Source organism: Coturnix japonica, chromosome 3 (assembly GCF_054131305.1).
Source record: "Coturnix japonica strain WE chromosome 3, WE-NBRP24, whole genome shotgun sequence".
Classification (NCBI taxonomy): domain Eukaryota; kingdom Metazoa; phylum Chordata; class Aves; order Galliformes; family Phasianidae; genus Coturnix; species Coturnix japonica.
The window spans coordinates 63,054,727-63,069,459 of NC_140665.1; the positions used below are offsets into that span (position 1 = coordinate 63,054,727).

Sequence of the window (14,733 nt, forward strand, 5' to 3'; positions counted from 1 at the left end):
CTCATTAGGTACAGACACAGCGCTGATGCAAAAAGAATTGCACAATGCAGTTTCCAGCCTAAGCTCTGGGATGTAAAACATCAGTATTGGTTTCTGGAGGCTTCTCCAAAGAGGATAAGACATTCCCGTTGTTTGCCATTAGCCCTAGCAGGGTAAGCTTTGCATTAGCAAGTCCAGAGTAGCTTTTAAAAATAGAGCAGAACTTTATTTACATAAAGGAACCTGAGTGCCTCCTCCCATGAAGAATTTATTACATTCAAGGTACAAGTCAGTGTTATAAATTCTGCATTATACAGTACCATGTAAACCCACCGCAAGCAAAATGTAAAAGGACGACTATAGAATAGAACACATCCAGGTTGCTACGAGCTTTTAAGGAAAGGAACCAAAAACCCACCAAGGCACAAAGTGTTGCCCACTCTGCATTCCAGCACCGAAGGGTCGTTTACACAACAGCAGTACAAGCACCGGCAGTAACTCCTTAGTGCCCCAAGTACAATCCAGCCTTTGGCAATGAGTCAGGGCTACGTACAAATATACTGTGTGACATTTAACTCTACAGATTTATTTGTGATGCTGGAGGAAATGGACGCGTGACCATCCTCAATGCAATCCTGCTTTTATAGGCTGAAGTATGAGTGACATTACATTCAGCCATCTCGCCACAGCACCAGGACGACTTTTCTGGCATAAACAAGGCAATGGTGAAGTGATACCAATAAATAACACTTCAGAGGTCCTCTGCAGAGCTTAAACACTGCTTTTACCTCTCAGTTAAAAAAGACGCTGTAAATTGCCAAGAAGTAATTTACTTTGGAAATTTAAATATATGAAAACTAATACTCATTTTCTGAAACAAATCTTGAGGAACACCAATAATCCAATTAATTAGGAAAGCAACAGCCCTGAGCATCAAGGACATCTATAGCTGCCATGAGCCGGGCTCAGCATTGAAGATGCTCTGCTTTCATCTTAAATTGCATTCAACATTTTGTTTCAGTTAAGGGGCAGCCACTGATTCTAGATGCACACATTCAGGGGAGATGAGCACAAGCTCTGTATGTATGTATGTATGTATGTATGTATGCATGTATGTATGTGCCGTTCAAGTCTGAGGCCAAAATTAAGCCACCGAGAGCTTTACGTAAGTCCTGGCAAAGACAACTCACAGTTCAGCAGTCATCCAGGTAAAGGCTTCTGGGTATTGTTCCAGTGCGACGCTACCCGCTGCCACTCAGCCAGCCATGGGTTTTAGTTTGGACAGCATTTCTCCCTGTGTTGTGATGACATTAGTCAGAAACACAAGTAAGCGTGTACTTACCTATCTATCTATAATCTGTACACAGAGCTACACGCGTCTATGTAATACACACAGGGATAGATGGTCCCAGGAGGTTAAAGCACAATTCCCAATGGGGCTTTAATTCTCATTTTCTGTTTTCTCTCTACATGATTGTGTGAAACATATTAACTGTCCCTGAGAACGATCTTCCCTGCAGGACATTCCAGTTTGGAATTTCATTCAGAAATCAGTGTACGGATGGCACATTACTTATAAGCTCTGACTGCTTTCAGGCGGGTTTCTTAAACTAATTTTATTCTGGCAATGTGATCTCAGGTACGGGGAGACTCTTCTAAAAGCACTGAAGGTTCCCATCAGCAGAAGCCCCCATTGTTCTATTCTTTAAACTGCTAATTACAGGTACTTGTACTTCGGATGGAAAGCAGCCAAAGGTTTGCAGTGTTGGTGCATAACCCTGCCTGGACATCCTTTGTGCCTTGCATTCGTTCATTTCGCAAACACAGTCAGGAGTCGCTCCATTGGTTCAGGCCAAACACGTGGATGGCTCTTGCAGCAGGAGCTGCCCCACACCTGCCTGGCTTCCTGCTGTTGTTTGCCCTACACTGAACCCTTCTACCAGCGGATACCTGTGACCCCCTGAGGGCAAAGTACATCCCATAAAAGCAGAGCAGAAGCACAAGCAGGTGTCACTTCTCCTCTCCCCCATAAAACCAACAGGGTTCACCCGTGCTGTCAGATAACACCCCCTATTTCCCAAATATAAAGCAGTTATTGCAGAGTGCAGAAGGGAAGAGGGAAAAAGAAGAAATCCAGACTTAATCTGCACTCACCCAAGTCATTCCCTCTGCCAAGCCATTTCTTTTACGACATGAAGCCAACTAACTGGGTGCGTAAGGCCATACAGATGACTTATTTACTTCTGTTGATGAAATGCTGACACACGTAGCCAGAAAAGGATTTAGGTTAATGTTTAGAAGTATTTACAAGAACTCAAAGCAAAGATGAAAACCCCCGTGCAGCAGGTGGAGTCAAGTCCATATGTTAAAGTGCAGGTTCATGCATTGCATTGGAAATGTGCATATACACACACAAGGAAAGAAGAATCAGGCAAACAGGCAATGGCATTTAAATGCCCACAGCAGGAGGACAAGAACACCCTTCAACATTGCAGGATGAAAGAAAACAAAAAACCCCACATTTTCACTACAAATGGGTTCCTCCTTGTAATTAACCATTCAGGAGAAAGGAAAAAGCCCTTAGGTTCCAGGTTAAACACATGGAGGACACAAAAAGGAACAAAAACAACTGAAAACACACTGAACACCCACATTTCTGTGCTATGCTACACTTAGTGTTCTTCCTCTTGTCAGCACTTAAACCTCTTAGCAAAAAAAATATACATATATATATATTAAGAACGGTGCAAACAACAAAACCCAAACACAGGAAACCAACCCGCATTATGGCCACACAGCTTCAAAAATAGAGCAACCCCCTAATTTTTGGTTTTCAAGTAGACACGTTGCAGAATTACCGCTGCAGGCTTTGCCATCAGCTGCTGCATCTTTGTTCTTACTGGGAAGGACTCGGTGACACAACCATACCTGAGGGCTTCCCCCTCCACAGCAGGGAATCTAAAGACACAAACCACAGCTTCTCCTCAAGGAGGCACCTGCTGTGTGTCATTAAGCAAGGAAAGAAAAGCCAAAGGGCAGCACCCAACTAACAGGGAGCAGGCCGGCACTCTGTGCAACTGGATGGGATCATCTACCTCATCAGTAATTCCATCTCATTCTCAAATCACCGCTGTAACACATTGCTGTGTACAACACCTTGGCACAGAAAGCCTGAGAAGTTATTAAACCAGCTTACAACATCATGGCTCTATGTCATTAACACAGCTTTATCTAACATAATCACTGAGCATCTTCTTCATACATTTGTTGATTTCTATGGTAGCGCAGTAATTCAAATCACAAGTACAATCACAGGTACTTTAGGTATTTAGATTGGTCACCACTGGTTAATGAGTAATCCGAGTTAAGCCATACAGCAGATAATATGATACTTTTTGTCCTCATTCCCATACACACCTGTAAGTGGCCCAAAGGTTTGGTTACGGTCCTAAAAATTCATCTGCCGTTCTGTCCTGTCTTAGGGACAGAACCAGAAGCGGATGTGACTGAACACCCGGACATCCCATTTACATCACCTGAAATTCAACTTCTTGATTCCCTGCTTTGTCGCACACCAACCCCCAATGCAATAGAAACATTCTAATTTCACAGGCTAAGAAAGTTCAGCACCAAAGGCATCAGATTTCTCTCATTTCTGATGAAAACCTTTTGTGACCAAGGAGCTCAGAACTGCGCCTTTCACCCCCCTCCAAGAAACCAAGTGGTCTGAGCAGCTTCTTCCCAGCTAGCTCACAGCACAGCATAAGTGACTTCAATGCATGCCTGACATTTAGAAATTCTCTCATGTTTTAACGTTTTCAGCACAGTCTACAATTGTATCACGTTACCACATTCACATCATTGCGGACCTTGTCCGGGATACGTCGCTGCAGACTGAGAGTGAGGAAGGAGGAAGGACAGGCAAAGGTGGAAACCTCCTTCTTACTCTGAGAAGATCCTTGAACCACTTGACGAGAACGGTTACAATTCCACTGCGTTTTAGTTACAACCCAGAGGCAGCTTTTACTCTAATCGTTCTTCTCCCGGTCAACATTCGTGTTTTTTCTCCCAGGGGAGCTGCCAGCTGCCACTGGAAAATCACCCACAGCATCACCGGGATGTGGCTGGAGGGAGGCTTCCGACGGGGAGTCCCCTGCTGCCTTAAGCGAGGTCTCTACCACAGAGTTTCTCAGGGCATCGTTCATTTCTATTACCTCAAAGTCTGCTTCGTTCCACTCTCCTGCATCCTCCTCATCCTCTTCATCTTCGTTAAGCCCTGAGCTGGACAACAAGGCCTTCCTGTCCTCGCTTTCACTCATCTCTCTCAAGCTCTCACCAGAAGCCGTGGCCAGTTTGTACATGATGGGAAACAGCAGAGCCGTCATTGCCGAAGTTCCCAGCGCAGTGTACATGACCACAGGAACGTGGTGAAACCTGCCCTGCAGGTACCCGACCACCGCAGGAATGCACATCTCCCCCAGAGCAGCCCCGACCACAAAGAGAGACGCTGACTTCCCCTGGATGACCGTGTACTGCTCGATCCAGGAGATGCCGCTGGGGAAGATGGTGGCCATGGAGGCTCCGTACACCGCAGTTCCAACCCACAGCGAAATCGGGTAGTGTGCAAAGAAAGCCAAGGACGAAGAGGAGACGGCAGAGCCAATGAGGCTGAGCACGATCATAGTGCCGGGGTATAAGCAAGCGGCACAAAACACCGACACCGCTCTACAAACAGCGAACGCGCCCCAGAAGACAGAATTCAAAGCAGCTGCTTCGTTTTCTTTCATCTCAGCAAAGACCTTCGCGTAAGTAAATATGTAAGAGCCATAAGTAACCTCCGCTCCCACGTAGCAGAGGAAGAACAGGAAAAGGAGAATAATAAGGGCATGGTGGTATTTGGCAACCTTGCACTTCTGCACAGAAGCCTTTGATTTGTCTCGAACTGAGCTGCTCTTTGAATACAAAATAAAAAAGAAGAAAGAAACAAACAGCAGGTAGGTCCCTATGACAACATAGGACCACAAGAAATCGGCACCGAGGTGGTGTTTCAGTGCCAGTGTAGCTGATGCTGTTGGCACAGGGCTCAGGACAGACTGACTTGCATTTTCACCTGCCTGAAGGTCTCTGAGTTCGGAGCTTCCCAATGCCATTTTAGCCAGAATCGGAGCCACAAATGCACCCATGGCAAAACTGAAGTGCAAGGCCTGCAGATGAGGTCCAGCCTCTGTTCCCCATGTGTTCAGTGCAAGAACATTGCCACCTGCAGATCAGAGAGAGAAGGTTTAGTTAATTTCAGCCTTACACCAAATATTGTTTAAAAAAAAGAGCAATTATGTTATGAATTTGATTTGCAACAACAGCAGTTCTAGTGAATATAGCGCACAAAACTGTGCTCAACTGTAATTGTGCATTTGAGCACCTTAATCCCCTGTGACTGGCTGTAACATAGGAGGGCGTTCACAGCGCCTAAAAGAGGCTTAATCCAACAACTGCCCCTAGTACAACTAACCTAGTTCCATCTGACAAACTGGTCACTAATGAACAATAACCCAACTAGCTTCCCACAGAGGAGTAAACTCTAAGAGAAGCAGTGCTTAAAGAGCACATGGCACTTTATTTAAGCCTGTAACTACCCACTGAAATACTGATCTGCTCAGGGAAGCAAAGCATACCCAGCTCTCTCATACAGAAGCTCTGCTACAGAGACACAAATAGCAAAGCCTCAGGACCAGAATAACCCACCAGGCATCCTGACCTGATAAAACAGCTCCTCTTATAATTCAGCTGTGCACAGCAGGCCAAGCTCACTTGTATATGGCTGTTTACAGGGGTGGATGGTGTTAGGACAAGGGGGAATGGTCTTAAACTGAGAAAGGGGAGGTTTAGGTGAGATATTAGGAGGAAGTTTTTCATACAAATAGTGGTGACACACTGGAACATTTTGCCCTGGGAGGTTGTGGATGCCCCATCCCTGGAGGCATTCAAGGCCAGGCTGGATGTGGCTCTGGGCAGCCTGGTCTGGTGGTTGGTGACCCTGCACATAGCAGGGAGGTTGGAACTGGATAATCATTGTGGTCCTTTTCAACCCAGGCCGTTCTGTGATTCTGTGACTCTCAGCAGAACTGTCACCTGTGTGTTTCCAGTTCATTCAGTGAAGGAACCGCTGGACCATGCAGTCACTCACCCGTGTCAAGAACTCCCATGGCAGCTCCAATGAGCGACATCAAGGCAGTCAGCAGCAGGGACCTTTTACACCACGGGATGGCATAAAGACCGGCTGTGGTTCCAAGCATGGAAAATGCTGGGAAGGGTAAAAAGCAAACAAATCAAACACAAATAGTACAGTTTACACTTAAATTGCAAAACATACAGTGCTTAGGAGCTTCCTTGACCGAGGCATTTGAGATCTGCACAGCAGCAGTTTCAGCAGCTGGAAGGTGGGAGCCAAAGCCCTCAGTGAGCACTCAGATGACAGAAACATGAGGCAGTTTGGTAGTCGGGATTGTGTTTCTGCTCTAAGAGCCATCAAATTGGAAAGAATTTGGAGACAAAATGTATTTTCCAAGCGCTACTGACAGACAGCTGTCTTGTGTCACATCAGGGAAAGCAAATCCTAAATGGCTTCACGTTCACGCTGACTCTCAGGGGTGTATTATTTTCATGGTAGGAGGTAAAGTCTCAGATGTCAGACATAATCCACTCTGCCCTTGCCAGATACACAAGGATCAGCAAGCTGAAGGGAAGGCACTTTACGTGTGGTCTGGACAGGGAATAAAGAACAGGGAAGAGGACAAATAAAGCTGCAAGATACATATAACAAGAGCAAATAAAAGGAACTGGTCTGAAGAGGGGAAGGCAAGGAGAAAGACAGACATTGTATGACATGACTGCTCATGGCAGCAGGAGATATGGCCAGTGGGGATAAGGAGACACAAGCAAAGGAAAACTACTCTCAAAATGAACCCTGTGAGCGAAGTTCTGTGCTTGAGTTTGTCTGAATCCACTCATATAAAGGAAGGGAGGGATGAGGAGATGGAGGAGCAGGAGGGGAAAGGCTGGGAAGGGGATGAGCACTGCTCCTGGCAGCCCCATAGCACCACTGTGTCAGCACAAAGCTGAGCGCAGGAGGAAATCTATGTGCATACAGGAAGCCATCAGGACCATGAACCACTACAGGACCCAAACACTGCCACAGGCAGGCAGCAACCCAGCAGCTTATTTCCAAACTCACAGACGGGATACAAAGTTTTCCACTTTAACTAAGTCACAATTGGATCGAGGCCGCCCAGTCAAAGCCTCAGCACTTCTGTGCAGTGGGGACAAACAGTTGGGCTGAGCTGTAGCAAAGGCAACAGTCTGACGCTGCTTTTCCCACACAGCTGTGCAAGCCGAGCCAGTCCCACCTGCCTCATGTGTGTACATGTTAAAGCCATACAGTGCAGGGCTGTGTGCTGCAGGAGCGAGCTTCCACTGCCCCACAGCCCGTTCTCCAGCCGGAGCCCACGGGGGCCCCAGGGCCGCACTCACCGAGCAGGAGGTGCGCGTTGACGTGGTCGAAGAGGATCCCTCCGAGCACGGAGCCGCCCAGGTAGCCCAGCGAGCGGCCCACGAAGATGTAGTAGATGTCGGTGACGTTCTTGTGCACGTTGTCGGCCAGGTTCTGGAAGGTCGGTCCCAGCACGGCGATGCTCGTGCCCTGCAGAATAACACCGTCATTGCCGGGCCGGGCCGGGCGCCCCTTCTGCCCTCCCGGCCGCACTCACCAGCCCCAGGAAGGCCGCGCACAGCGCCGCGGACACGCACCATCGCAGCGCCGCTCCGTCCCCGCACCGCCGCCCTCCGAGCACGGCCACCTCCGCCTGCGGAGCGCCGGGGGGACGCGGGGCCGGAGCGGGACCCGGTGCGGGACCCGCCGCCACCTGCCCCGGGCCGGCGAAGCGGACGTGCTTCTTGCGCTCGGCGCCGACCATGGCTCCCAGCGGCGCGGGCCGGCACGCACGGCCGGGAGGGACCGCGGGGAACCCGGAACCGCAAAGCCCCGCCCCGGCTGATCGCGGCTCAGAGCGGGGGAAGCCTACACATCCCGGCCGGCAATGCGGGGAAACCGGACGGGAACGCTGCCATGGAGACGGCGCTACGCCCCGCACACAAAATGGCGCCCGAGGTACGGGCGGGGGATGCGGAACCGCCGCACTGAGAGGGGCTGAGACGGGTGACTGCGGACAGAACGGGGTGATGGAGGCGTGATGGCGGCTACAGCTCCTCACAGGGAGCGGAGGGCAGCGCTGAGCTCTGCTCTGTGTGACAGCAACAGGGACCGAGGGAACGGCATGGAGCTGTGCCAGGGAAGGGGCTGCACCACAGGGCGGTGGGCACAGCTCTGAGTGCTGGAGTGCAGGAAGAGCTGGAATGGAATGCTGCATGGCAGCTATTAATGGGGTCTACAAATTCTCCCTCTGCTTTTTTTTTTCTTCCTTTTGTTTCCGTTTTATCTCTGGCGCCTGAGAAAAATGCGGTCTGTCCTTTCCGAGAGCGCCCAGCTGCACCATATCTATCTCTGCGTTTGCAACCTCTGTGACCATCCGCAGCCTCCGGCAGCTTTTTCAAGGCTGTTATTAGCGCACTTGCACAATGTAATTATGGAGCACTGCTCTAATTGCATTCAGGAGTCAAACGGGAGAGTCCATACGAAAGCACGAGTCTCCTTATCATGCAGCATTTACGACCTTCCAGGGAAAGCTGTACTTGTCGTTGCTGACTGATCCAATTTATGGCCCTTTATCTCCGAGTCAGGGTCAGTGGCACCCAAAGGTTCCTTCAGCTCTTATCAGAAGGCTGTGAAAGCTCTTCCTCTGGGAGGTCAGCCTGTGTGCCTGCCGTTATCGTACACACATCCTCTGTAGTGCTCACTCTGCCTCTCCCGGCTGAACAAAAGCAAGATCTCACAACAGCTCTTTATACCTGAGTAGGATAATGAGCACTCACTGACGGCAGTGGGAGGCTGATTTGGGTGGTTTTGAAGAAGCTATGATGATGATTATTGTTATTATTAATGACAGAATTTCTCTAGAATTAATTTGATCTGCTCTGGCAGTGCTGTTTTTATGCACGGGGTCAGACAAAACGGCTGCAGATTGATTTATTTATAAGCTATGTTGTAACTGAAACCGGGCTCTGAAGGTAACTCAGCATGAGAGGTCTCTCTGTGTGCCCTGTCACACCTGGGCAGTGCAGCAAGATGCACACGCGTGTACGTGGGGTCTCTGTGTGACACAAGTCCTTTAGAACACAGATGTCCTTTAAAAACGACACATTAAATGTTGTGCAGGAGAACGGGACTGAAAAACAATAAATGCTGTAACAAATGGGGCACTTAAGAACTACCATCTTTATTCATGGTAATTTGAGGTTGCCCACAATTATGATAGCACCAGCAAAGACATCAGTCAGTGTTTTTTTGTTTTTCTTTCAACCTTTCTAGCAAAGCAGAACCTTAAAGAACGGAGTTCAGGCTGCCAAAATGTGCATCTTTTAATATCAAAAACAACATACAAAAGAGGGGGTCTATTAAGACAGAGAAACACGTCAGCGTTACCAATCCCAGCACACATTTCAGTATAAAATCACCCAGCACACAGTTCTGAAACATGTAAAATGCTGACACTATAGAAAAGACTAAAAGGCATCCAGAAAACACGCCAGCATTAGGAGCAGCTCACAGTCTGGAACTGTAGTGGCGCTGTGCTTGTCAGCAGCAAGATGTGGAAAGGAAAGTATTTTCCCAGCCGTGCCTCGCATCCACGTGCTGCAGCCCCTGGAGTTAAACGCAGACTGTGTGTGCCCCAGCCACACTGCAGGGTACTTTATCTATCTCCCCACCAGAAGGTTGGTTCCAATGGAAGCACTGAGGCGCCCGATGTCAGCTCCCATAGTGGGATCCGGATCCCATAGGGTGCCAGGAGCCGAGCAGGGCTGCCAGCACAGTGCCTGAACTCACCCATCAGGATGATCCCGGGGTAGCAGCAGTGATTTGCATCCTGAGGTACTTCAACCAGGGCCACAAGGATGCACCTCCTGTTCCTCTGACATGGACTCCGTGGAGCAAGTAATTGAGCGGGGCATTTTTGCTTTGAAACTTTGCTTTGTGTCTCTATTTTATATATTAAGAACGTGATCAAAGCCTTCATCTACGTGTGACAGTTCAGCACTCTGCTGGGCTGCCTCAGCCTCCTCTCCCACTCCATAAGAATGCCTGCTCCACCAGGAGATGGCTGCTCAAAGGTTTAATGCAGGGACGAGGTATGAGAAGTACTATCTGTATACAATAGGATGTGCATCAGCTTTTGCATCACTGACATCTAGTGTCTTCAGTGAGAGTTTAGGAATGGACACATCCCAACATCATACATGAGGAGCCAAGAGAAAAGCATCCAGTGCTTACCTCACCTGATCCCTAACAGACCATCACAGAACAGAACTTGTGGCAATCTAATACAGACGTTTCTCTATTGGACATTCATTTCCCCAGTGGACATGAGCTGGCAGTACAGACGCTATCTGAATTCTCATGCATTCATTTCTTTAGAAGCCCTTTCTGAAATCTCATTTTTTGGAAGCCTTTTCAATTGCAGCACCGTTGTAAAACAAGCACAGGCATCAGCAATAGGTTCAGCATTCCAGCAGCACCGCACCAACTTCACTTCAGGAGTCCCATCTCTGCATCCACCGCCTGACATCCTGAATTCAGCATCTGTTTCTAATCCTGCTCTGGTCACTGCTGTGTGACCATTCCCTCTCAGTTCTCTTCCCAAGGCCACTTTGTGGAGTTTTTGTTGTTGATTTTTTTAATGCAGTTGATACTGGGGAAGATAATTCATGTTTTTAGTTACTTAAATATGAACCCTTGGATTTTTATGTATGGATATATTTTTGAAGGGTCTAGCAATAATTAATCCATATTAATGTTACATTATTTCTGTATCATCCATAAATCTTAACAGCGCTTGCTTTATATTCTCTCCTGGCTATTTCATATCCTCTGAGCACCAAGTCAGGAAGGTGCCACAATTACATCAGGCTGTCTCATCATGACAATTTCAAGTCATATTAATGCTAAGAAGCAGCTTTAGCTGTTGTTACCAACTCCTAAAGCTACAACACATGAAATGTGAGATCCACGGTGAATATTCACTTGTCATAAAGCAAAAGGAAACAAGAGGTCCCACTGATGCACTCCATTAACTCTGTAAAATCCAATTCCTTCCAACATAATGTGAGACTAGAACTGCAATCCTACAACGCAAACAGAGTATCTGCACTGGTCTTCGATAATTGGTATTCTCTGTGTGATTCCATTTGAAGGACTTCTTTAAGCTGACAGATGTAAACCTTTAAATAGCTCAGCTGATAGACTGTTTCACATCACAAATGCTTGTGGGCTTTCTTTGCAGTTTACTGCAATGCTGAAAAAAGGAAAAACCACAGAAATAGAAGAGACATGAAGTGATACAATCTGTGGTTCACATAAAGAACAGGCACTGCCACTGATTAAAATGCATTTCAGGGTTCACTTGGTCTTCAGATGGCATTCAGTTCACTCTTCGCTGTGATGCTCCTGAAGACTACGGAAACGCTCAGTGGACTTGACGTAAAGGATATTCAGGCATCCCCACTGCTCTGCTCTGCCATACCCACAGATAAGCAATGCACCTGGAAGAGTTTTTAAGATAAACTGTGTTGTTTTCGTCTGAAAGTATCGTGATTTCAAATATTTCTCAGAGAAGGAGATATCCAGAAACACACGCCTGACAAACAGTACATAATACCTAAGAACACAGAAGCAATCGGGACTCATTTTCGTATGATAAGCAACCAAGAGGACGTGCAAAGACATTCATTTCTTTACGTCTGAATACAATACAGAGCTGTGAAGGCCTAAAATAATGCTGCGTTATCGCTTAGTGCAAATATCTTGTTGAACATTGTTTTTACAGCTCACCTTTATTTCCACACATCAAGAACGATCTCATATTATTGCACTTAGGACGTATCTTTAAAGCTGTCTCAGTTTTGAGGAGAAAAAAGCATAAAAACCTAAAGGGTACAACAGGTTGATTTGAAATTTGGGCTAATCCACAATCCCGCTTTGAAGTATTGCTGTCAGCACAACTGCAAAACCACCATCAGGAATTCTTACGCTTAGCTGAAAAGAGCCTACATACACATCACTAGCATTATTGTGTTACCAAAAAGTATCAAGAATCTGTAATTCAGCACCTGTATTTCCAGATGCGTTTGCATTCTAAGCTCAGTTTGTGCATATTCAAAGCCTGTTTCCATCCAAAACGTCATCTTTGTTCAGGCTACTGCGAAAAGGTGAATCAATACAAAAAGTGAATGATTAAACTGAGCCATCTGGGGGTTTTAGAGAACACAAAACAGATGTTTAATAATTTAGCTTTGTCATGCTAAATGATTTCAGCGAGAGTGAAGGGAATCTAAAAGATGCATATTTATGTTTGTAGAATCAGAGAATCACCGAGGTTGGAAAAGATCTCAAGACTGTCCAGTCCAACCATCCACCTACCACCAATATTTGCCCACTAAATAGAATCATGGTACAGAATTCCAAAAGCCTGTAAAGCAGCACGAGAAACTTCAAAAACGAAATCGGTTTTAAGAGCTACTAAATGTTCCAGTATAAAACACCCCTGGGTGTGCCTGCATTGAGCGGAGCACAGAAGTTACTGAAGGATCCTGGGTCAGTGAACCAAACGCAGCTTCCATACTTCCAAGAAATACATTCTGATGAATTAGAAAAATATTCTCTTCACACACAGAATCGCTACGCATGTACACGCTAATGCTACAAAACTTCAAATACTCTGAAAACGTGGCTTGAAATCAAACTCAACGACTCGTCAAAAAAAGTTCAATGGTATAAAAGATTCTTAGAGCAGTTTTGTAATTTCAGCAGTTCAGAACTTCTTTAGTATCATGTAGTATCTTCAGCCAAAAAGTAGAAATGTAGCTTTGGTAGAAGAAAGTCCATCTTGTATAGGAAAAGAAAGCATCAAACACCTGATTCCATTTCTTTGACTGGCTTTTCTGCACCATCTGACACCAAAGTGCTTTCGTTTTCCAGCATTTTCTCTGTAGTTTCTCCGTCAACAGTTTTTGCCCTTTCTTTCAACTTATGCCGTTCGTGGACCCAGGGGATGATGCATAATATCGCCCCGCCAATAAGTGGGGGGACTCCAGCCAGGTAGAACGCCACATTGTAGGTACCGAGGCGATCACGAAGCAAACCTGGAAAGACAAAATCACTGCAAGCGATGCTTTGGAATATAGAAAAATCACATATGTCTGAAGCAATCTTTTCAGAAGTCAAGTAAATCAATAACCCAGAAGATGCTAAATTCATCGTATATTCTGGAGCTCAGACAGAAAAAAATCTAATGTAAAAGCAATGCATGTGATATAGGAACAGACAATTTGGCAACTATAGAAGCCTATTTACAGCTACAGACCATATTTATTCTCACCTGCAATGGGTGGGCCAACTGTCATAGGTATTGACATGAGTCCAAGGAGAAATCCTATGGCCTGGGAGACATCCTGAGCCCCAACAAGCTCAAAAGCAATAGGAGCCATAATGCAAATGAAGCACCCATCAAACAGGCCCATGAAGAGACAGACAGCAATGAGGCCTCCAAAGACGTTGCACACTGGAATCATCATCGACATCAAGCCAATAAAGAAGAACGATGCCACCTAAACATGAACAAAAAAGAATATGAAAACGTATTGCATCAAATAAGCCAAAATAACTGCAAGAGATGAGCTTTCTTGCATACATGGATAATTCAACTGTCTACCCATATTTACATTAAAACAAATAAGCACACATTAGCACTATTAGAAATTAAGAAGCAAACGAATCAAACCCTTGGAACTGTCATAATATGCGATCAGAGGGATTCCACAGCTTGTTTCTCAGTTATCCCAGAGCACACTTGTACCCACAGGTGCTGCGCAAGGACATCATTTCCTGCACACCAACATTTCGTGCAAGATTACTCTTCACTCTTTTCACACACAAAAAAACCCACAAAGATATTAAAAAGAAAAATCATATAAGTAATTAAGTAAGTACTGCAATTAGACTCCTCACTGTTGTAATTTAATTTAATAATCAGTGCTTATATTTAGAGATGGTACCTGAAAGTCTCATTTCAATTTTTCTATAAAGAAAAAAGAACAAAAAGAACAAAAACACTTGCAGTTTTACTGCAAGTTTGACACGTATTTCACAAAAATAATGGACCGTGTGTCTGCTTTGTAACTCACATAACCCCTCTTTTCACTGTTCAGTTTAGTATTGAAATTTCTTAAGAGTGTAACAATAGGTACCGAATCAACCCAAATCAGCCAGATTAGGCTCCAGGCTCTTTCACCAGGGAGTGTAAATGTATGCAGCTACGGCAGCAGACACTTCACAAAGTTGGTTCTTTCTTGAGCATTTTAGTTCAGCGTGATGTGGTACAGACCACAGCCATTAGATGTCTCCCTCGTTACTTCTTGTTTGTATAAAACAGCAACCCAAGAACACCCAGGAGTTGGTAACACAAAGTTACAGCTTTCCCCACCCCAAAAAACCAACCCCACTAACTGCCACCTTCTCAAAACACGGTGCTTGTAAGTGCAGAGGGGATGGGCATCCATCTTTGTATTCAAGCTTCTGCGTTTTTGGGA

The 14,733-nt window shown here is 46.0% G+C and overlaps 2 protein-coding genes across 3 annotated transcripts in view; both read right to left on the minus strand.

The window, feature by feature from the left end:
- Positions 1–179: 179 nt before the first annotated feature.
- On the minus strand, positions 180–8,056 carry SLC60A2 (solute carrier family 60 member 2). Its single transcript, XM_015858600.3, has 4 exons — positions 7,743–8,056; positions 7,507–7,675; positions 6,164–6,280; positions 180–5,239 (listed from the first exon to the last, which is right to left on the minus strand). The coding sequence occupies exons 1-4, from the start codon at positions 7,947–7,949 to the stop codon at positions 4,008–4,010; spliced, it is 1,725 nt and encodes a 574-aa protein (XP_015714086.2). The 5' UTR covers positions 7,950–8,056; the 3' UTR covers positions 180–4,007.
- A 1,293-nt stretch (positions 8,057–9,349) lies between these two features.
- The window catches only part of SLC16A10 (solute carrier family 16 member 10), a 55,596-nt gene continuing 50,212 nt past the window's right edge, over positions 9,350–14,733 (minus strand). Inside the window, exons 5-6 of one of the 2 annotated variants that reach the window (XM_015858607.3) lie at positions 13,524–13,752; positions 9,350–13,287 (exon numbers count right to left, since the gene is read on the minus strand). In XM_015858607.3, coding sequence (XP_015714093.2) covers positions 13,052–13,287; positions 13,524–13,752 — 465 coding nt within the window. In that variant the 3' untranslated portion in view covers positions 9,350–13,051. The remainder of the gene's footprint in view (positions 13,288–13,523; positions 13,753–14,733) is intronic. The other variant, XR_014944847.1, reaches the window with a different exon arrangement.

Coding starts and splice junctions, on each gene's coding strand:
- SLC60A2 (XM_015858600.3), bottom strand. CDS start 7,949: ATGGTCGGCGCCGAGCGCAAGAAGCACGTCCGCTTCGCCGGCCCGGGG. Junction 7,676..7,742: donor GCGCGGCCTTCCTGGGGCTG/GTGAGTGCGGCC, acceptor GTTATTCTGCAG/GGCACGAGCATCGCCGTGCT. Junction 6,281..7,506: donor CAACGCGCACCTCCTGCTCG/GTGAGTGCGGCC, acceptor TACCCTTCCCAG/CATTTTCCATGCTTGGAACC.